This window comes from Tinamus guttatus, unplaced genomic scaffold (assembly GCF_059628265.1).
Source record: "Tinamus guttatus ecotype Peru unplaced genomic scaffold, ASM5962826v1 Tinamus_guttatus_pri_ptg000048l, whole genome shotgun sequence".
Taxonomy (NCBI): domain Eukaryota; kingdom Metazoa; phylum Chordata; class Aves; order Tinamiformes; family Tinamidae; genus Tinamus; species Tinamus guttatus.
This window is the reverse complement of record NW_028288582.1, coordinates 13863020-13887019: the sequence shown is the minus strand read 5'-3', so window position 1 is coordinate 13887019 and position 24000 is coordinate 13863020. Positions and strand designations below refer to the sequence as shown.

General features: G+C 49.1%; 1 protein-coding gene across 5 annotated transcripts in view; it reads right to left on the bottom strand.

Moving 5' to 3' along the window:
- Positions 1 to 24000, bottom strand: part of FOXN3 (forkhead box N3) — a 187038-nt gene that overhangs the window by 101637 nt on the left and 61401 nt on the right. For 4 of the 5 annotated variants that reach the window (XM_088539733.1, XM_088539735.1, XM_088539736.1 and 1 more), the window contains exon 1: positions 17766 to 18687. In XM_088539733.1, the coding sequence (XP_088395859.1) occupies positions 17766 to 18308 (543 nt within the window). In that variant the 5' untranslated portion in view covers positions 18309 to 18687. Of the gene's footprint in view, positions 1 to 17765; positions 18688 to 24000 lie in introns of those variants that run through there. The other variant, XM_088539734.1, reaches the window with a different exon arrangement.

The following is a 24000-nucleotide window of genomic DNA, read 5'->3' as shown; positions in this document are numbered from 1 at the left end:
CGGAACAGCATCCCAGGCAAAGACCCCATGGTCTCAACAGCGCCCAAGAGCCCCCAGCCCGAGGCAAGGAGCTGCCTGGGCTGCGGCTGCACAAACGAAGGCTTTCACGGGCTTTTATGCAGATTTTCAGCTCAACAACACATCGATAAATGGAAGGAACTTAATTTGCAGACACTGATACCTCTGTTACTGGGTGTTTCATTCACAAGCAAGATAACAGCTCCAGCCTCCTCCGCACGAGCAAAATGCCTCCCAGTTTAAATTAGGAGCTCAAAGGCCACAGTCAAGCCAGGCAGCTCGGGACTCCCACTCGCGAGCACAGAGAAGCCGGTCAGGAAACCTACGCGCTCAGTACACCCGAGCTGCTGCCAAGGACTGCTGCCCGAGGCACCTCCAGCAGCTCCCGGCTCCTGATCCCACGAGGATCCCAGCGGAGCTCCCCGCCGGACGCTCCCGCCGCGCTCCCGTCATGGAGGTTATCCTGGTGCTACGTGCGACCCGCGCGCAGGCACGGCCGCCCGGCACGCCTGGCGCCTGCACGAGCTGTGCCCCAAGGAAAGCCGGCTGGGGGCTGCATTACAGCACCAAGCTCTGAAAGCACCACTAGGCCACAGGTATCTCCTTGTCGAGTCCCTCTTCAACCACCCTAACAAGCCCACTAGGCTGCCAGACCCAAACCCTGCAAGCAGCTGATGGCCACGTCACGAGCCGCCCTTACCCAGCGCCTCGGTGGTGTCTCCCGCACACGCATGTTGTTTAGGGCAGCGCCTGGCACCCCCAGGCACGTCCCAAAGCTCCCCGGGGCTGGGCAGAGGGCAGGCGCCCAACGGGACAGACGGGCACCGCGGGGGTGGAAGCTGGTGTCGTGTCAAACGGCCGCAGCGAGATGGGGCAGGGACGACAGCAGAGCCCGCAGGACAGACCTGCCAGCAGGAAGGGCTGACAGGGCCATGAGAAAGGTTAATACTGCATCAGGCTATAGCACTCCGTACGTACGTGGAAAGTGCAATCAGCCCTACTGTATTGAAAAGAAAATTAAGGGGACATAGAAACAAAAGAATAAGGAAGAAATAAGCTAAGTGCTCAAGGTCGCCTATAAAGTCAATGGCAGAGGCAAAAATAATATCCCTCCAAACCAACAGCTGGTTTAGTGAACTGTGCTAATTTCATGTCAAAGGAGCACTCATTTAAGCACCCACCGCTCATCTGATACTCCTAATGTTGTCCCTGGCTCCAGATTATACAGCTGACAAAAATATAAATTGCTTTTTCTTACAAATATATAGTTACACAGTACACGAAATCCCGACAACAATTTTTAAACACAACCCTTCACCCAACAGACATTCAAAAAATGATCCAACACTTACATCTGTGCTCAGGCTGGAGGACTTTTCGCTTGCTGTCCTATTAGCGAGGCAATAAGGCAGGGAGCGAATTCCAAGGGGAAGAGGCTGAGGGCCAGCAGAGGCGGGTGGGAAGGAGCAAGTTGAACTAAACCCATTAGCAGTGACAAATAAAAATAGAAATAAGGAAGACCTGGCAAAAGCTAATGGATTTGCACCATTTCCCCCTGTAACTGTTTATTTTATGTGAGGATTTTCCTCGGTTGGTATTTAATATTGTTTTACCTGATGAATTGGGGGAAAAAAGCAGGCACTTGGATAAACCGTTGGAGTGGCTGCCTAGAGGTGGTGTTTCTGAAGTGTCCCCATGTTCTTGAGGGCAGCCCAGCTGTTTTTCTTGGCGAGCCGGGCTTGGCAGCACCAGCAGAGCTTAGTCACCTGCAACATGCACTGAGGCGAGATCTGCTCTCCCTGTGACAGAGACCTCACTGATGCAGCTCACTTTGTAGCAAATGCAGATTATTTTGTTATTCGAGCACGCAGATGACTCTAAACTTCTGGCCCATTTCTATGCTAAGTTCAAAAACACTCATTTTTGCTCCCCCTCCTCTTTCTCACATTGGAAAAGAAGGAACCCTGGAAAGCAAAACAAAACACTTCTCCATTACTTTAAGAATCTTCCAGCATGAAGCAACTTCTCAACTGTATTTTGAGCCTTAATCTCTTTTGCACAGTATGAATAATCACAAATTCATCAGGAGCATCAAACAGCACAGATGTCAAGACCCAGCTCTCACAGACTTTGAAAAGTCAGGAATGTCACTGCTACTTAGCACCTACCCAAATCCTCCCTCCTCCCAAATGCCAGGCACAATTACGGGGTTCTGGAGAAGCTCATAAATTAGCTGAGGGCCCTGAGCAAGCGCTGTGCAATGGGACCAAGCCAAGGCTGGCCTACAGACCTGCTCTTCGGTGGTGACTTGGAGAGCAGCGCGTTACTGAGCGTTCCTGCCTGGAGGCTGCACAGCGCCAGGAGCTGGGCCTGCGGGTGCCGGGAGAACCTGCTCGCCCAGAGCAGGCAGGTCGCTCTCAGCAGCTCCCTGCGTGAAGCAGGGGCAGGGGACGGCATCCCCTGCCCACAGCAAGGGCCACTCAGGGGCTCCCCAGGCACCCCGCGGAGCCCAGGATGCTCTCCCATCGCATCACTGCGACTCCAAAAACTGCCCCAAGCTCGCACTCCGCTGTGGGGACTAAAATTGCAGCTACAGGGCTTCACGAACCTGGTGGGACTTGGTACGTTTATTTTAACGGAGCACAAGCAAGGAATTCAAAGAGCTCCTGAGGCTATAGACCCACACGTTACCAGGCAGGGAGCAGCAAACCCATGCAGGCCTGGCTGCAGAGGAAGAGCACGGCCACCTTCCTCTGCACGAACCTTGCCCTGCCCTTGTGGGGGATGAAGCTATAAAGGCCTTCCCAGATGAGGCAGAAAATGCCAGTCACACACACCTGGACCGCAGGGCCTTCCAGGGCAGGGAGGATCTGACCTCAGACTGCAAGGGAACACATACTCACAGAGAGAAGTGTATGCCAAAACGCAGGCCTCCCCAAGCACTGCGCTGCTGCCCCTGAGAAACACCTTCTCCATCCCCATGCTGCTGCCCACGAGAGACACCTTCCCACCCCAGCTCTACCTGCAGAGACTCCCTTGCAGCCCCGATGGCTGCAGGCCGCTCTGCCCTCCTCTCCTCATGCCCTCCTCATGGGCTGAGCCGGCAGCACGTGCCCGAGCCCCAGGGCTCCTGCAGGCCACCCCAACCTCACTCCTGGCGCGATCCTCACGGCCGCCTTCCCTGCGCTCCGCAGCTCCTCCAGCAGCTCTGCTGCGGCTTGAGGGGGGCCACAGAGGCCCCTGCCTCTCGGCCTGTGGCTGGAGACGCCCTGGGCTGCTCAGCCCAGCCCAGCGTTCGCCCGGTGCCGCTGCAGGCGCCAGCGGGATGGCTCTGCTGCGCGGTCCCTCCCGCATCCCCGCCACGGAGGCACCAGCCCTTGGTGCACGTGGGAGCAGCGCCCTCGGCCTCCACCCGCAGTGCCCACGGTCCGGCCCGGGGGGCATCAGAAGCGACAGCGCCAAGGCCGGCGGCGGGAAACGCGAGGGAAGCGCAAAGAGCTGCGGGCAGGGGAAGGCCGCGCTGCTGGGGCTCAGCAAAGCATCCTAAGGTGGAGCAGGTTAAACGGAGCAATACAGGAAATTCTCATTGTGAGAGTAATTAATTCAGAGGTACTGCATTTCCTTTGACTTTTTTCTTTTATTATTACTATTTTTAGGACCACTGTAAAAGCAAAGGTTCATAAAAACAATATGAAATAAAGTTGCTTAATCCTCAATATAGTTTTACTTAATCTTACTGTGAATAAAAGAAAGGATCCCCTCGTTTTTTTTTTGTTGTTCCATACAGCACCTGAAAAATAGGTTTCACAGGTATCACGTAGGTTTGATTTGCCTTGGGTTTTCAGGTGCCTGCATCTCACAGTCCCGGTTACATGGGTGGCAACTGGTAAAGGCTAAAGCAGCAGGTGCACCACGAGCTTGGCATGGGGAACTTCTGCAGCATGAACAGAGAACCGGGCATGTTTCCGAAGGGATAATTAATGCTGCATTTCAGTTTCCTGAGGCCTTCCACCAGCAAAACAGATTTTATAAGTGTGCAGGTAATTTATTAGACATGGCAAAGTGATTGCACCAGAGACCTCTCATAGACCCATCAATGAGTGAGGATTTAAAGCAAAAAAGATGAACATTCAGATCAATATTTTTCCAAGGTAGCTAGAAAGACCCTCTTCAAAGCTCATGGCTTGGCAAGAAAAGATTCACAGGTTTACTGATGTTATTTACTGACTCTTTCTATATTCTTCCTGTATCTAAAAATCCACTTCATATTTCTAGATGCTACTCAAATCCCACAGCGATTTTGCTATTTCATACCAAAAAAAAAAAAAAAGACCAAGAGAGGTAAAGGAAAAGTAAGTTTCCTCAAATTCATGGAAGAGAATTGAAAGGCAGGTGATGCCGAGGGCCGCTGCAGAGCGCCGGCCTTGCAGCTCTCAGAACAGAACTCGGCCGCTGCTCGTGCGCTCGCGGCTCTCGCTGGCGGGAAGCAGGATGTGAGCACCAGCCACGCGAGCGGCGCGGAGCTGCTCGCAGCAGCAAGGCCGGGCCCGGCGGCGGCTGCTTCCCTGCAGGAAGGAGTGGGAGGAAGGGGCACGAGGCCTCCAGCCTGCGCACCGCAGCCCCGCGGCGCGAGCTTCCCCGGGCTCCTTCAGCTTCACTTGTCTCACGGGGGCCCCTTTCCGAGGGTTCCCAGAGGGCTGCCCATGAGGGAGGCTGCACAGAAACCCTGCACGGGCTTCAGGTGGCCTGAAGGAAGGAGCAGAAACGCCCACTCCTTCCATGAGGAAACACCAGTGTTTGAGTTTATCTGACTCGCACATGTTGGTATCACACATGTTGATTTGTGTGTGTGTTGTGCTGTGTGTTGGCATCACACATGTTGACACCTGAGGTGGAAGAGTGAGATACCATTTCTGAGCAAAGTCTAGTAATGAAAATTGACAATTCACCCAACATCCAATCTTGGTGCTGTGAAGTTTGGAAATAGCAAGGTGGAGAGGATTTATGTTACTCTCAAAGGGACAGAAAATTGTTTTCCTCAAAATTATTCAAGATCAAATGTGCTTTGAACAGACCTACCCTCTAAAGGACAAGAAAATCTCATTCGAGGATGCCCAAGTGAGGCTATTTTGATGACACAGGTGTCATACAAACAGGCCTGCTGTGACCTGAGTCACTGTTCCAGATCTTCTGTGATCTTTTTCTCTATCAATTTCACACAGGAAATTGCCTTCATGTTTGACACACCAAAAATAGAAAAAGTTTTACAAATGAAAGTCATAGCTCAAAAAAAAAAAAGTTGCAACTTTTTTTTCTGTTGCTAAATGCAAATGCACTTTCATGAATAATTCAAAGGACCTCACCCTTTCTGCCCACTCTTTCTTCAGACAGATGGATAATCCCAGTGCCACTACTAGATGTTGCAAAAGGGGGAACTAAGAGGAAACAAACAAAAGTAGCAAGAACAGCAAAGAAATAACCTAAAGGTCAAAAGTAATTTGAAATAATGTACAAACTTCCCTACACAGAAAATTCAAAGTCGGAAAAAGAAGTCAAAGTTGCTGAAGGCCTATCCAAGGACTAGTGAAAAGGGAAGAGGGGGCATATTTAATCATTAATTCTACCCACACACCTGAAGATTAGAAACTCCAGGAATAGTGATCTTACACGTTGGATCTCCATGACATGGTAAACTCTACTCACAAAGCAGTAACTGGTCCTGGCTGCCATGCTGGTGGTGCAAACACCCGCTCTCACTTGCTTCACAGCCAGCAAGAAGAGGAAGCCACTTGCACCGGCTCCACAGTGGTACCTGTGCAACTGCACCAAGAGGCTCTCGTCTGCTTAGCGGTCCCAGCTGCCATTCATGCTGGGACTGCACACGCGGGGACTTCTGTAGCTGCTCTGCTCTCCTCGGAGAAGACGCCATCGGGGTTGTAAATATACCGGTGACAACAAGAGATGAAACGTGACCGACTACAGCTTCACCACAACCTCCAGAATGCGGCTTCAATATTGCCAGTTCACAGCATTTCACCATACCGGGATTTTAGCTACCTATACTAGAAAGCCATGAGAAAAGAAAAACACTAACACTTCCAGTTTCCCCAGTTTCTGCAAGAAAAAATGGAAGGGGATCTTATAAACTCTGACATAAGCCCCCACCTCGATTCTTATAAAAGATATTGTGCTTTTTAAGGCAATTTCACAACTTTTACAGCCCAAGCATCCATGTAAATAGCCCCACATATTGTCCTTATCATATGCATCTGTATATTAAAATACACACAGACACACATAGAGCCACTAACAGTGCTTTTCTTTAACTTACACACACACACACACCCTCCTACTCATCTAGATAACAACAAAACCCTCCTCTTGGAAACAAAACTATCTCTCTGCATACAGGGGAGAAGGAATTACAGTCCATTAACAGAACTGAAGTCAAACATGGCTTAAATTGAAAAGCCATTTAAATAAACCCTGGCATCGTCCTATTGTTTAAACTGATGCCAAACACAGGAACTGACAGATAGTCAAAACAAGTAAAAACAAAGAACTATTGGTGAAGCAAATTCTCGCCCTATTTAACGCATTTCTAAATTATAGATTCTGAGCACAACCTCAAAAAGAAGTCTGTGAATTTTGCTTTATAAAATGGAATTGGAAAAAGAAAAATCCAAGTAGATATGGCATACAGATAGACAATTCTATCAAAAATGAAGACATGGACTCACATCTAGGCAGGGTAAGAGTCCCCAAGTGCCTTTTGGCACCGGGCCCTGGGAGGGCAGGGAGCACATGGGGGGCTGCAGAAGCAGATGTTAATTAGCAGAAGCAGCTACCTCAGAAACGTTTACTTTGAAACCAAAATGAGGCAAGCGTGCTACTGGGAGCAAAAACCAGGGTAAGAAAGCGAGATTTGTCCTATAATTTCAGTAATATAACTTAAAAATCAAAGTTTACTTAATGAAAATTTTGTATTTCTTCTCATACGAGAAGAATGAGAGAAAAAACTGTTTCTAAAAGGAAAGGGCCATACCCATATTTCTTCTTTTCCAAACCCAAGAGTACTCAGCTCTAAAAGACAACAGCATTTGACACATCAAGGTAGACGTGTTAGGCCAAGAACACTGAACTTCGTTCCTGGAAACGAAAGCATTGCTGACTGGAAGCCGGGGAAGTCTGGAAATTACTTCAGCAGTATCGGAGAAAACAGAAGTTAGTCAAAGTGAAAGTGTTTTACTAAATTTTAAGTGCTTGTTTTGAAAGAAGAGAGACAGTTCACCAGTTCAGGCTGTTAATTCAGAGAGGTCTGTTTAGATTATTTGGTTCCCATTTGTGGCAATAGGCACGGGCGTCCTACGGAAATTCCACACCAGGACAGCGTGTAGCAGAGATGCAGGTGGACAGAAACCCCAACAACTTCTTGCTCCCTTTGTATGTAGAAGGGCTCTGATGATCCAGAAAACAAAATGGCTATGTAAGGAGCTAAAATATAAATGAAGACAGATAGATGCATAAATAAACAAACTTAAGCAGAAAGAAGGAGATGCAGCCTGAAGAATACGATCCCATTTGTCTTGGTAGCTGGGAGCAAGCACTGTACTAAGTCTTCAATGCAATTTGTCTCTTCATGACAGCTTCTTTCCTGTTCCTCTGCTGTGCAGCCAAATGTCTAAAAAGCACTAGAACTGGATATAAAATTGTAAAAACAAGTCTATCCTCTTTTACAGCAGCAAATGCTTGTGTATTTAGCACTGAGAATTGGGTAAGAAACACTCATTTTTAGAAAAGAGAGGGAAGAGAGAGAAAACCCAAACAAACTACTGTGACAAGATAATTATATAACAATAAGTGTATTCATTGCCAAAAGAGGAAAAACCTTTTGGACAAGCCATTTGGCTGCTTGGAAACGAAACGCTGGAAGCCAGCGTGTCTCTGCTTCCCAAGCCGCTCCCCACATACTGACTTCCTAACTTCCAAAGTTTCCCAATTAAATGTGGAAAATCTCCGTTTCCTGGGGCACACCATTCTTCATGCTCTAGCAATGCAGTCAAACCAAGCATCTACAACTTCTTGAAGTACTTGAGGCAGGGTGGGATGATCTAAGAATTCTATCATTATTCCCACTTATATTTCACAATCGAGTTTATCTCTGAGAGCGAGTCTTGCAGAACTAAACGCATTCTGACCCAGGAGTTGGCCACAACTTTCTTCAAAGGCGAGGTGCAATTCCAGCTCCATCCAAGCCAGCAGCTTGCAGCTCTCAAAGCTGTCAAACCTTTCTCTCCAGAAGTCTTTTAAGTGGCCATAATAGTAGTAAGGGTCTCTGGAAAAGCAGTTTTTCACACACCAAAAATAGTGTAATTAATCCAAGCATGGATTAATACAGAATAATGCAAGATGAGGGTACTGAGGAGAATCTTTGCAAATACAATTTTTCTGTATTACAAGGATTTTATTCCTAATGATTAACCATGCGATAACCATTTAGTTCTACCCCAAAATTTAAAGAAAACAGATCAAACTGCCAAACTTTTACACTTATTGCATTCTGTATCATCACAGTAGCAGCGATGCTTTCCCTAACAGGAGAGAATTTCATTAGCTAGTTCCTTATTTTCACCTGCTCACACACAAAGTAAGGAAAGGCACAATCCATCTCTCCTTCAATCTTCTTCAAATAAAAGGGTGAGGAAAGAGATAAAAACCCATATATGAAAGTTGGAGATTAGGTACCTAGGTATCTACCCCTAGTCTCGCATTAACCCCTGTGGCTCCTGTGGGCATTTCATTAAATCCAGGAGAACCTTTCCCAAACCTGCCTCATCCCAATGAGTGCCCCCTCAGGAGGCCGCCACGGATCTCATGGGAGCTCTGGAGCAAAGCCCACTTTTCTGCTGTGAGAAAATCAGCAGATTCTGCTGCACACGTGCGAGCGCGACCGCTAGCGTTTGACAAGATTGGCCGGTGCAACATCTCCTGAGCAGCTTTCTGCTCCTCGGAGCACCACAGTCACCTTTCCATGCCGCTGCGGCGTCCCCACAGTCAATGCTCTGCCTATCTGCTCTCAGGTGGTTGCACTGGTGTTTCCAAACGCAGCCAGTGCCCAGCTGTGGTGAAGGGTTTCTGCTCCCCGCCGCAAGGCAGCACGGCAGCTCCGGCGGCTGTGCGCAGCACCTCGGGATCTTAAGCCAGTGGCTCGGCCCAGCAGCTTGGTTTCTTTCCTAGTGCAGCAAGGAAAAACCCACTCATATCTGAGATCCTTGGAGCGGGTCCTCTCACAAATTCCTACGGCAGTTCCCAGGATGAAGTTTCCATAACAGCCAGAAATGGAATTTGAAGACCATAACTAAAAAATTACAACGTACCATCTCCAAAACGACGATTACGGCTCAGTGACTAAGGCGCAGAGACATCGCTTACAGCTACAGCTTATACTTTCCACAGCCCGCGGCCCCTGTTCCGCCAGCGTCTGCTCAGGAGTAAATCACAAGCGACTCCACCGAAGTCAGGAGTTCAAACGGGTGGGAGAGAGGACGAAAACAAACAAGTACCACTGCAAGCTGGAAAGGGCCAGCAGAGACCTAGCAAAAATGCAGATGGGAAAAAAAAATTCAGGCCAAAGTAGCAGTCTCTGCACTTTTTCTTCACTATTGATTCTTACATGACCTCAGTGCTGGGTGAATATGAGACCACTTGTAGCTACAAGAAATTCAGGAGTCAGTGGAAGCAAGTTCAGCTGCCAGTATTAAAATCTTGTCAGTGCCCAAATAAGCCTGTTACAAATGCATTTATTCTAAAGATAAAACAATAATAATCTCATATTTACAATAAAGAAGAGGATTGGGGAACAAGATCTCATCATGGGGTTATGAGACTTGCTATTTCTGCACTTCCTTTATTTAATGGAGAGAACTGCAGCAAACTTCAGTTCTGGACACTGATTTTGCTCAAAATGAAAGTGTGTCAGGAAATTCTCACTAAGAAAGCTCAAGTAAGGTGTTCCTTTCCCTCACCTGTATGTCCAGTTAGTCGCAGGCCAGCTAAACACTACAGAATTAATAATGTGCCAGCAGTGAATTTTAGATTCACTAATATGAAGAATTCTTTTAAAATAGTGACTTTTGCCTCTGCAATTAAAGAAAATACAGAATACAAACTCCTGGGACTGAATTCTTCCAAGCCAAAGAAAACATACAGTCAGGAAAACATACACATCAGGGAAACTAGAGTCATAACAGCATTCAGACAGGATCCAGGATCCGGTTTACCTTTAAAAATGCTTTAAAGATCCTGCCCTCAAGGACAGGGGCTCCTGGGTGCATCTGCAAGCCCTGCCTGCCTCTCCTCCTGCCTCTCCCTGCAGCACTGACAGTTGATCCATCCTGGCAGCTCCTCTCTCCCCCAGGCAGCTCTGGAATGGAGCACAGATCCATGAGAGGAGGTGGGAAACGGCTGGGGGGGGGCTAACGTTTACCAGGGATTGCTAGGGGTTAGCAAGCAAAATTAAACGTGGGTTTCTTTTTGTTTTGTTTTTCACTTGAGAGCTAAATCTGAGGTACAAGAAGTCAATTGCCATTACTGAAAAAGCTAAAAAATTGCATAATTCTTAACAGGTTTCTTCTTTATAACAAACTAACTGAAAGGAGAAGTACCACAAAATTGCCCAGTTTCATTACTGCCTCATTAAAGCAAACTTTCCTCAATATCTTTTTTACACAGAAGACAGGAGGCTTAGACTTTGTTTAAAAAAAAAAAATCAGATAGGAGCAAACAGTAAGTGGGAGCAATGTTAATTAGCTGTAAGAACACACACAAGCGAGCGGCACAGAACTTCCCTAAGTGCTTACGGAGCACAATTTAAGGAGGGGGGGTTTATGTCTTTATTTATTTATTTTTAAAGCAAATCTGTGTGCACTTACAGCAGGAGTGACTGCACCACAACACCCGGCCTGGCCACCGCTCCGCTTCTATTCCAGAAGTACATTACTTTTGAGCATGAAGCCACTGCTGGCCAGCACACAAATACCAGCAAACTAAATTAAACACGCAGTCACACGGGGTTCCATTTTCCTACGGATTTCAACACACACTTTCCTGGACAAGTCACTGGTTTTAAGCAGTTTTACCATGAAAACACAGCAATAAGTTTAAAATAATTGAGAGGGAGCAAGTATGAGCACCTAGGAAACTAGACCTTATTAATGAGGATTTTTAGACCCTAACAGGCAGGTGTCTGAATAACTTTACTAGAAACACAGGGGTGTCATAGAAACCTTTTAACGTTTAAGCCGCATGGGCTGGAGGGTGGCAGGTAGCCCCGGGCTGAAGGGAGGCCAGAGGGAACCTCTCCCGCCCACCACGCGCTTCCCCGGGCTGCCCCAAGAGTGTTTGACAGAACTGATGGTTCAATCAACCCTCAGGTTTTGTGAGCTCTTTTTCAAGAGATCTTCACCAGGGAAATGAAGCCTGGCAGCACCGCTTGCTGTTCCGTGTCAGCTCCCTTTTAGGCAAGAGGAGCAGGAAGCCCAGGGACACACGTCCTGTAACGAACAGGGGTTCTTCGGCGTTTTGCTGCAGAACTGGAGTGTGAGACGCGGCAGCGGCCGTTGGCGAGGCAGGGCCCGGGTCATCTCCCACGTTGCGCCACAGCCGGCCAGGCGCTCGCTGTGGCGCGGCCCCGCGCGCCCAGAGCCGCGTCCTCACGGGAGCTGCTGCAGGAGCTGCTGCAGGAGCTGCTGCAGGAGCTGCAGGTGACTCCCCAGGCTGAAGCGTTCCTCAGCAGGCACCATCTGACCATAATGACCACAAGCTAAGCAGGGAGCTGAAAGGCAACATCCCCAGCAGGAAGAAGCCTCCAGTTACGGTTACCTTCTTCCTCACGTGGTCCCAGCCCTGTGGTAGGATCCATGCATCAGGCACCTCTGCACCTACTCTCTCTTCAGCCGCCGGCCTCCATCTGTGGCCTTTCCCCCACGAGGATGGGCTGCCCTCTCTGGTTACACCAGCCTAAGGAAGGTCCCACCAACCTCCCTAGGCACAACACGTCTTGCACTGGGTTGTGACCTCAATCAGGGAATTAAGCCGAAAAGCAACTCAAGAATTAAAAAGAAAACAAAGAAGCTCAGCTGGCTCAGACCTCTGAGCAGATCCCCGGCTTGCCACAGAACCACAAAAATTCAGGAAAGTCAGAAAAGTGCTGGGACAAACAGCTCGGGAGGATTACTGCTAAAACATGGGCCCGTCACCCCGACCACAGCGTGAGTCCAGCAGGCGAAGGGCAGCCTGTTCCTGTTCTCCCCTCCAGACTCTTTCAGTGCTGCCCAACACACACCGGTTAGGAACACAAACACGGTTAGGAACACAGGCACACCAGCTACTCCGGTCTATTTAGCCAAAGGAGCCAGCACATGTGGTAGGTCAATCACCTCTCAATATACAACAAAATCCATCTTGGTCACCCAGAGCTACCCGCCGGCTACCCAACACAACTAAGAGCAAGATAATATAAATGCCCTGGATGTAAAGTTCAAAGGACCATCCAGATATGGCCAGTTCTTCAAAATCATTTGGTAAAGACCTGATTGTGCTATGTGCAGCTCTAAACCAGTTAATTCAGACAACCTCTCCAAATGGATATACTGTAATGCACAGTGAAGCAGCTGGAAGCCAGGCAAATGGAAGTGTATTCCTTTCACATGCTGCTTTAGGAAATCTATTATTCAAATATTCTGCATAATTTCTTGATTTTGCACTTTGAAAACAAGACTGAATAGGGTTCAAGGAAAGTTCTCCCTAAACTGTTCAATATCTGGAAAACCTGTATTACAGTAAAGCTCTACAGACTTTTATGATCATGTCACTTTTTTATTTCTCCACAGTGAGATGACCTGCATTTCTCTAAAAAACAATTTGGAGAGAAAATTTCTGATAACTAGAGAGCTTTTTAATATGACAAACGAGGTTATAATAAAATGGATTTCAAGCTGAACCAGACAAATTCCTGCTCAAAACCACAACATTTCCTTTAAACAATTTGGGAAATTAACAGTTGGATCGGCTTATTTAGGACATTATTTTATTAATGCAGTCAACATCATTTGAAGTCTTTAACATGAGTCTCAGTGGCTGGTGCTCTGCTTTGTTTTTGTTTTGTTTTTTAACATTTTAGCTCCACCAGATGTTATAAACGCAGTGAATTTCTCCTGCTTGTGCTATTTGGGTCAGCCTGGGTGATAACAATATTAAAACTAGGAGAGATCATTTCTATCCCCACAGTGCCAAATAGCTTTCACAGGAGATCTGCTCCGATGACGTTAAAGAGAGCGAGCCCTGTCACCAGCCCATCACCTTTGTGTATATGCAGATTGGCTTAAGAGACTATAATAAAGAACAGTCGGGCTCTTTTCCTCTCCCTCTAGCTCCTATCTTTCCTAGGGCTTTGCTTGCCAAAAGCCCAGACGTTATCGCACAGGAGAAAGACGCGCACAGCACAAAACTGCAAAATACCTCAGTGCCTTGCGCCTCCCTGCAAGGATTCCCTTGCACTCGGCTCCTGCACGGGGCCACCAGGAAAGGCTCTGGAAAGGCAGCACTGGGGACAAGGACAACTTTGAGGCAGAGCCTCGGACGGCTGGGGAGTCCTGGGAGCTGCGAGCCCGCTCCAGACGGAGGAGGAGCCTGGCTGGATCTCCATGACCCAGTTATGGACCACGTACTTCTAAGAATAACTTCGACATCAAGCGAGGAGAATTTTATTCTCCCATCCCCATAAACATATCCCTTACCCTCATTACGTTTTTATTAAGACGGCCCTCGGCACAAGTGCCAAACAAACCCCTAAGAGTCCTGAATGTCTCCTGTGTGCACGCAGGTGGGAGCGCATGCGCTTCCCTTGCTCGGGTGACGCAGAACACACGCAAGGAGGAAACCTCTTGGTAGGGAGGATGTCTCAAAAAGCACCTAAAAAAGCACTGAGCAGGGAAAAGACACCAGAGTACCAGCAAGGGGCATGGCACAAGAGTCCCAGCTTTTATGACTGTGTGCCTTTTACAGGCACTAAAAAGAACAAAAAGAAGCCAACAATGTCAAACATTCATTCCCCACACGCACTTATTTGATAGGGCTGACTGGGAAAGTTTGCATTCAGCAAAGGCACACGCAAACCCCACGCCCTCGAAACACAGCCGCACGGGCCCTTCTTCAAAACCGGAATCCCTATGCAAACAACGGCATCTTCAAGGGGAAGAAAACAGGGCTCAGAACAGGTTTTCTCAGCAGACCCTTAGCTAGAGCAGCACTAGTGGGCGCAGCTATAATTACAGCAAACCTACATAATGCGTCTGAACTGGCTTAGCCCTTTCCCTGCAAGCGGGGAGGCTGCCACATCAGTAACTCCGTTGCTAGGGCAACTGCTTACTTTCCATATCAACTGCAAACTCGTTGCTATGGAGACACATATACAAGAAAAATTCCTCTCCATAGCCAAGGACCAGATGGTAGGGAAGTCAGAGAAGTCATGGGCTAACGCGTTGTACTAAATGGGACATACACCAGAGGACATTTAAATCTTTATGTTCACAATAGGATTAATCTGAACGTCTGAATTCACAGGTCCTGCAGCATAAACAAAGCCAGGGGACTCCTCCTATACTTCCCATCCTGTGACACTTTATACTCCGGCCAACTGTTATTAAACCGCTGAGCTCAATGCAAATAGGTTTGCTGTGCTAAGGGCTCAGCGCTTTCCTCTCTGCGCTCGAAGGGATCAGCCTCGCAGCAAGGGTGCATGAATAGGCACTTTGTAGGGCTGCCAGGTGAGCCCAGTGGTGCTGCAGTCGAGGTCTATCGCTCAGGAACAGCAGCAATACGCAAACAAATCCTGGGAGAAATGCGCCTTTTCCCGGCATTCCCCGCAGCAGCCCTGGAAGGCTCGGAAGAGGCAAGCTGAAACCTGAAGCGATGCAGTTTGCGGGTCTTCTTTCTGCTCCGGGATCTCACGACAGCAAATGCAAGCACTCGTACGCATGCACAAAAAGCTGCATACTATTAACTGCATGTAAACTAGTGGAGGGCAAGACTGAGAAAACTACTGTGCTGAGGGAATTCAAAAAAGAATTAAGTGTTCAGCAGAACTTTTTTTAGCAAAACCATTGCTAAAAGACTACACAAACAAACCCTGGAAAGCACAACTATGAGAGGAAAAGCTTCTAGCTTTTCACACTGTGTCAACACACATCAACTAGCAAATGCCTGCAATTCCCAACACTGATTAACTCCTTCCCCCCACACTGTCCGTGCTTCAGAGCCTGTCTCGCTAACATTTTAGGACCTGCTATTTGCTAAATGTCTTTTCCGCCTCAAAACAGCAAGACAGAGTAATTCCAAACCCGAAATTTGCCAGGTCTGGCTAGGAGCAGGAAGAGTTGTCACAAAACAATCCCTGCTATAGGGTGGTGCTTCCCTTCGGCTAGCCCAGACCCCATCTCTAAGCACACAGATCTAGATGACATCTCTGGGTTACTTCTGAACAACTTAGGTGCTCGCTGTGCAGTTCTCAAATCAGCCCTGAAGGAAGGGAACGGGGGCATCATGTATTTTTAAAGCTACCAGGTGGAGTTTGCTGCCTTCCAAGTCTGCAATTAGCTGCCAAGCACCTGATGCAGTAGTCCTTGCTGAGCGCCAGTTCCGCGCTCAGCTCTCGGGCCAACACCGCTCTCGGCGTGGACAGCGGAGGAGGAGGAGCAGGGTGCTCTCCAGGCCTGGTGGAGGAGGAAGAGCAGGGTGCTCTCCAGGCCTGGTGGAGGAGGAGGAGCAGGGTGCTCTCCAGGCCTGGCCGCAGCGCTCGAGTTTGCCATTCTCACCTCAGCCACCAGCCCGCTGGCTACCAGAAGCACTACGGGGTAGCACTCAGTGCCGGGGCACAGCGGGGTGGGAGAACCTGGCCCCTCTCAGCCTGGCCTTTTCCAGGCAAGAGCCCAAGCTCAGCTGGCTACGCGCAGAGGCGAGGAGCTGCCCACGGCGCGGGGCTCCCGCTCCAGCGCGCCGCGAGCAGCCGCGCGCACCCCTGCGCTTCACACCCCGCTCCCACCAGCGCCAAGGGCTGCCGCGTGCCGCGGGCGCACCGGAGCCGGGCTCCGGCGGGAAGGAAGCCGTAACCTAAACAGCCACCTTGTAAACAGAGGAAGAGGGAAAGAACACAGCACAAACAGCCACGCTGAACACGGGCCTTGTCAGTTACGGTATTCGGGTTTTTTTTAAGCATATTGTTAAGGTTCCTTATGGGATAGGATCCTAGAAGGCTGGTGTGGCACTAACTATTGTCTCGGCTCCAAACAAGATTTTAAGACTCTGGTTTACACAAAACAAGATCCAGTTCAGGAACTGGTTTTATAATCTCACGCCCAATCATTCACAGCAGCTAATTTACAAAAATACTAACATGTGGCGTGTGATCTCCAATATGTGGATGGTGGATTTTAGGGAATGATACTAAAAATAATTTTTAAAATAGTTGATTATTGGAAAAAAAAATCCGGATATATAAAAGTAATTAAAAAACTGTTAGTTTAGGGTAACAGGATTCTTCCTAGAGATTTACTGTGGCTTCTGTTCCACAGCATTTAAAGCTAAACCACAGCCAAAGCAGGGAGAACAGCACCACCAGCAGAAGTCTAGTTTCAGGGTAACCAGTTACAAGGCGCTCATAGCATTAAATCCGCTGGAATTCAGAAGTCCAGGTCACCTGCTGTTTCAGCCAGAAGCAAGTAGCCACGTTCTGATCCCCAAGCAACGTCAGAGAAACGCAGCCAGCGATGCGACCCTACCTGCCATCTACTTCACTCCCTGCCGAGAAGGCCTGTGGCACTGATCTGCGGGCTGGTATTTCTCGCAGTTTACACACACATCGCCCGCATTCACCCAGACCCCTGCTCCCGAGCACTGTCCCCCTTGGAAACAGGAAACCCTTCCCATGGGACGTAGGCAGGGGCAGCTGTGCAAAGCGCGGCCTCCTGCGTGCCGGGCTCGTTTCTCCCACACGCAGCCTCTCGGTGCGGGCGCAGCTGAGGGTTCAGCAGCGAAAACAGGCGACGCCAGAGTCCCGAATGCAGAAGCCTGTTCCCCAGGCTCCTGCCCAGCGCTGTGCCAGCGCGCCCCGGCTTCCCCGCTCAGGGACTTCCACCTCCGAGCACAGACTGCTCCCTAGCTCCTCTAAAACCTGCCTGGAATTCCTGAAAGCACAGGATGAAGCTTCGACATCAAAATTCAAAACTACTTCTGTTTGTTAAAAGAAAAAAAAGAGATAGAAAAGAAATCAGATTACAGCACAGACCAGGGAAAGATAGATGGCCGCTTACATAAGGCATACCCTTTCACTATACATTTGTATAAGCCAAGAACAGCAAGCAGCCTATTTATAACATGATTACATTCATCTAGTATAGCTGGAAACCATTACCACAGCATGATAACTAAAAACAATATTTAACCACTATGCATGAAGACACCAGCTGGGGGGAAAAGAAAAAACACACACACAAAGTACTTTCTTACAGATGTCTAGACAATGAATTTAATAAAATCAGAATGAGCCATGCTGAAGAAATGTTGGCTCTCTGAATATAATGAAGTGCATTACCAGGGACGGCATAGTCTGCATTTCGCTACAGTGAACACATCCTGGGATTAGCAGGTGAATTTCATCACAGCCAGATACGTTTCCGCAGTTCCAAACTTACCTGACTTCGGTCTTTGTCCACTTTCTTAAAACACTTATTCAAGGATAGATTATGTCTCACAGAATTTTTCCATCCAGTGGGTGCATTTGCAAAATACGGAAAGTGTTCCAAGATCCAGTTGTATATATCCTTTACGGGCAGTCTTTTGGTTGGCGAGTCCTCAATGGCCATAAATATGAGGCAGCTAAAGGAGTAAGGAGGTTTGCAGTTGGGGTTCTGCTTGGCATCGTAGGGCACGTCCGAGTGCGCGGGAGACGGCGGCGTGTCGTCGCCCACATCCTGAACGGGGCTAACACTTCTCAACACCGAGTCCCCAAAGCTTTTCAGCAAGTTCTTGCTTTCGTGTAACCAGTTCAAATTAGTCAGTTCTTCATCTTCCATGGCCCCTTTATCTAATCGGATGGCAGGCAAAGAGAAGTCTAGGTCCTCATCGTCGGGAAGTGCCTTTGATAAATCACTATCTTGGTAACGTTGGCTCAGGCCGCTGGGAACACTAATTCCTGAGCCCTCCGGCTTCTTACTGGGAGGCATGACTGGACCCATTTAGGCAGAGACTCCTAGGACCGCAAATCCAGAGCGAGAGGAGAAAGAGAGAGAGAAAACAGTTAGCTCGTGGAAAGCTGCAGAGCAACTTTTGGACAGCTTCTCCCTAACCAGCAACCTGGCCTTTTGCGATTTGTATTGAAAATGACAGACTTGCAATAACGCTCATCCACGAATGTTGAGTAAAATAATCTAAAGCCAGGAAAAGGAAAGAAATTTCAGTCAATGGAATAATACTATAATCCTGCTATGCCACAATTCCGCATGTACTTGGAGCTCCATACAGGAAATCCTTAAGACACACTCCTTTAATGATGAATATGTGTATCAAATCACGGAATATACCAATCATATCATTTTAATAAGCATATAAACTTAAAAAAAAGGGAAGAAGAAAGGAAAGGGTCTTAAGGACAGTTGCTTCAGATAAAGCTCAGTTGTTTCACTTTGGAGGACAACACACCCGCACTGTGATTAAAGCACAGGCAGACAAGCACCAAATCCAACTATAGTCACAGTCGCAACAAAACTCAAAAATTACAGCCAAAGCTCAGGGACAGAAAGGGTGGGAGGAGAGAAGAGGGAAGGCAACACACAGTAGTTTTGGGAGCAGGGCCAAGGCAGAGAGGGAAGCAAGCGCCAGAGGAATAGAGCCCTTTAAAAATGTATGTAAACAGAGAAGATTTTAACATAAGCTGAAATGTGTTTCTAACATGGTAGAAAGGAGAGTCGGGAGCGAACACTACGACACTCAGCAGCGACCCAGGAGAAGCCCAGTGAGCTGCAGGGGTGCCGGAGCAGCAGCCCGGCGGGGCAAGGGCGACCCATTCCAGCGGGAAGGAGTCCGTGCCTCCCACACCGCCTGTGCAGAGCAACAGGAAAGCACAGGAGCCGCACAACCCCGCTTCGGAAGTGGGAAAGAAATTCCCTTCGTTTGCCCATCATAAAGGAAAAGTCCAAAAAAAAGGGTAGGGCTGGAGAGGTGAACGGTAACAAAACAGAAATTGGCAAGAGTTAATAATGAATTTGAAAACTATGAAGCCTCCTGCAGAAGCGCCGACCAAGAGCAAAAAGATTCCCTGCGTCTAGGGGGCTAGTGAAGGTGCATTGAAAGTCGTACAGTCACATGCCTAATACTGGAAATGAAGGGGAAAAATTACAGGCAGCAGCAGAATGAGCCACATATCTACAAGGGAAAAAAAAAAAAAAGAGGAAAAGGAGGCCATTCTGGGAAAGAGAAAGGACAGACTATATTTTAGATGCTACAAAGGGTGAAAAATAAATTAGGAAAGCCACTTCAGCAATTCTCCGTAAGCACTTTAAACAAAAGCTGCCCTTATCAGCACAGCAACTGGGACTCGGGAGCGCGGTGACACGCGAGCCCCGAGCGAGGCCGGCCCGGCCCGGGGCTCCCGCGGTGCCGCCCGCTCCGCGGACGCCGCTCCTGTCCCGGGAGCTCCGGAGCGGGGAAATTACGTGACGCGAGGGCTGACAGGAAAAGTAATTTAATTGCGCTGTTGCTATGGCAACCGGCTGTTCTCTTTCTGTTTAATTTGCTTATTTGCCAGGAGTCTCCTCCCGAAGGGCCAGACCGTGCCCGCCTTTTGCTTATTTATTTATTTGTATCGGTTTGCTCGGGCTGAAGCCCTCACGCTGCTCGCGGGGCTCCCGCTCGGCCGCTCCGAGGTGCCCAGCAACTTTTCCACAGCGGCGGCCCGGGAGTTTCCCATTATAAAACCAGGGGGAGAGGGGTGGAACGCGGGGGGAGCAAGGCGGAATTTGGCACATATTGTTGCTCGCCGTTCCCAGACAAAGAAACGCGCGGTCACACGGGAGCCCGCAGTTGAAGCGAACGTTTTTAATCGGCTGCCACTTAAGGCTGCTCCGCCACGTATATAAACAGCTGCCCCGCGCCGGGGCCGCCGCTCCCGCTCAGACCGAGCGCCGCGGGAGGGGGGCGGCGGCGGCGGATCCCACCCGCCCGGCGCCCGCCCGCACCGCCCCGGCCGCCCCCGGGCAGCGCTCCCACCCCACTGGTCGCGGGGGGAGGCGGGCGGAGGGACGGCGGGCGCCCATTGGCCGGCGCGGCGGCCAATCAGCGGCGTTGCTAGGCGACGGGACAGTGCCGGGGCCGCGCATACCTCCCATACCGCGCAACGGCCGCGCGGGGCAGCGGCCGCGCCGCCTCCCCCGCGCGCCCCCGCCGCGCGCCCGGTCCCGGCGGCGGCAACGGCGACTCACCTGGCCGGGCGGCCCCGGCGCGGCCCCTCCGCGGCTACCGCGCAAACTTTCCCGCGACGGGGCCGCGCATGGCGCGCGCCGCGCTCACGCCGAGCCCGCGCCCGCGCGCGGCCGCGCAGGGCGCCGCGGCGCCCCCGCCGCAGGGCGCTCCGCCGCCGCCGCCGCCACCATGGGCCCGGCCGGCCCGCGCTCCCGACGGGCAGCGGTTCGGCGCGGCGCGAGCCCAACAGCGAGAAATTGTTTCCACTGCAAACAAAAAAAAAGGCGACACATGACCAGGAGGGAGGGGAGAGAGGGAAAACGTGGGCTGGGCCAGCCGCGGCGGCGGCAGCGCGGAACGGAGGCGGCCTCCCCGGGGAGAAACACCGCGAGCGGCCAGAAACCCTCCCCAAAACAAGAGTTAGGCGTAGACTGAGGGGGAAACGGTGCACTTTTATCCCCCTTAACCCATCTCTACATAGCTAGTGATAACCTCATCTTAAAAACCCTTGCTGTCGGTTCAGTTAAACAAATTGGACTGAACTAACTTGACTTAAAAACAATAATAAAAAAAAAAAGTTGCCCAGCCCGGGCAGCCGGTAAAGCCACACGCTCCCGCAGACAACATACCTGATTTCAAGCAGTTCAGCGTTTTGCAGCACTAATTTAAGATACAGCTGCCTGCCTGAACTTTAAAGGGTTTCATAGTTGAGCCACAGAAATAAGACTTTTTTTCACTCTGGGTAAGCAAGGCTTGCCGATTTAGCACACTTTAAAGTTAATTTTTCTTTTGTTCTGCTGGAGAAAATGTTTAAACAACGTAACGCTGGTTAGAAGCACAGGTAATATTGATAGATCCTTTGCAGAGCAACCCTGGACACAGAAGTTAGTCCCAAGCCGACAAGCACGGCAGTGACTTTACCTGTGAAGGTGAAGACAACAGGCCAGGCACTTTGCAGGAGCTCTGGGCTGACCCACAGAGTCAACATGATCCTGCTCAACATGGATAACCACCGTTTTCAGCTCGATTTCCCTCTGTGCAGGGAGTCATTTTCTAGGGCCTCAGATACCTCTTAATTTCTACGACATTTTTAGACATCAGAGTGGCAACTATTCAGCAGTCAGTAGACCATTAGTTTACACAGTTCTTATCTTGTAGCCAGTTTGTTTTAAACCCAAACTAAATTACGGAGTCCTAACTCCACCCACCCCGATCTACATCAAATGCTTCTTTTTTTTTTTTTTTTTTTTTTTTTTTTTTTTTTTAGTGAAGCCACATGTCTCTTTATCAGCGAGCATGGAGATTTATTACATTTATCATCACTTGTAAAAGTCAAGTGCGTTAGTATTCCAAGAATTCAGCTACTGAGAAGTATTTCCAAAGCGAGTAGGGGGCTGCCTTGCGAGATGCAGAGCAGTATATAGGGGATGTTACCTCTTGAATAATTTCTCATTCTGTAGGTACCCTCTATGTATACAGCTCAGTTCTGTTCAAAATTAGTGGCAAAAAGCCCTCTTGACATTGGTGACAATTTTGTACCCATTCTGCAGCGAGTCAAAATCCTTCCATGGAGCAAGCTGTGGGGGTCAGCCTGAGACACTCAAGAGTGCACATAGGAATGGTATGACCAAGTAGGGGTCGACAGCTGGGAACAGCTGCCTTGGCAAGCAGGTACCGCTGAAAAATCATTAACTGTTGCTTTAGAGACGAGAGCAGCATCCACGCGCCTGATGTACGGCCACCAGTAGCTCACTATGACCTTAGTGAGACACCAAGCTTCCCAGGATGTTGATTTCCCCAGTTCTGAGATGGGAGCAGTGCCAACTCACCTGGCAAAAGGTTTGCAGTACAGGCAGGTGAAAAACATTTGTACATTGAGAGCAAGGTGTGCACAGTACTGGAGAGCGATTAGAAGTACCAACAGTGCGGAGCTGCACTTTAGCCCTGTGGGCTAATGTACAACAGCCTAATCTATCCACTCAGGTTTCAGAACATGGACCGCAGATGTTTCAGTGTCTTATTTAACGAGGATTTCCAGCCATCACCCTACATTCCTTTATCTCTTATCTGCCTCTAGATAGGAATCTCTGATGGCCTCCTACAAGCCCCCATTGCAAAATGAGCATGACCAGGAGGACCACAGGCTCTCTACCAAAGCTCATCTAACCCTCCATCTTCATCACTCCTGGGAATATCTTCCTCTCCTAGCATTAGGGAGATGTGACCTGACCTTGCAAAGCATTTCTCCTTTCAGCCCTTGGACCTACCAGTTGTGCCATTCAACAGCTCCCACTGCTGATCCTCATCGTTCAGCCTCCGTTCATTCCTCACCAGATCTCTAGCTATAGTGTCCTCAGTGACTAATGTCCTCACTTGCTGCCGCTTATCCTTTCCACAGGAGAGACAACCTCCTGCCCAAGGTCTGCTCGAAGCTTGCTAACTAACGTACTCTTTATCACATAAAATCTGACATGCAGCTGTTCCCCAAAAGCTTCCAATCTGAAAAGTGTCCTGTTGCTCAGGCTACCTTCCACAGCCAGAGGTGGAGAGGCCTCTGCCCTGAATTCCCCAGGATCTGTCTGATCGATGTCTCATCGTGGGAGGCACCTCAGGCTCGTAACACCGCACACCGGCTGCCCCACTTTGTTCCCAATCTTCCTGCATGCAGACTGGCTTCCCTTAACAGCCTCTCAATTTCTATTTCCTCCGGGGCAACAGCTCTAGTCTCGTATGAAGTGAAAGCATCTTGAACACCTTGGAGCACTATTAATAAATAAAATAAGCGTTTGATCTTGTTTCCTCTTTCACAATTCCTGTTACCAGCATGCTTCTCCAGTTACTCCTCTGTAACCTCGGTGTCTTCCTTCAGGCCACCACTACTGCTTGGCATTTCCTCTTCTCACCGAAAGTCACTCACATGCACGTGAGCCTCTCCATCTTCCCCATCTATAAGCGAGTCCTCTCACCCCAGAAACACGTAGTCAAAACTTACTAAAAGATGATCTATTAGTGGCCTTATACAGAACCCGCAGTATCACCTTCTTGCTTGCTTGTTTGTTTGTTTTAACTACTGTGGGCCAACCTGTTTTTGTTGTTTGCACTGTACCCAACTTTGGGGCAGAGAAAGAGCTGCAAGTGAATTCCCAGAGGAATTAGACGGACACTCTCTGCCTCTTGCAGAGGTAACACCACAAACTGGCAGATGAGCAGTGAGCATTTCTGTTTCACAGACTAAAATGTAATCAATTTGGTATAATAAAATCCAAAGTTTTCATGAAACAGCTCCTTTATAAAATAACGCATGCACATTTACGATGTTATTGTAGTAACACTTGCTCGCAGCTTCTAAGAAAATGAGTATACTTAGCACTAAAATTATATACAGCTGACAAACTACCAGCAAGCCTGTTTCTGTGCAAGAGAGCGGTGGGAGGAGAATATCATGCAAGCTAGTTTGTCCTACATACATTT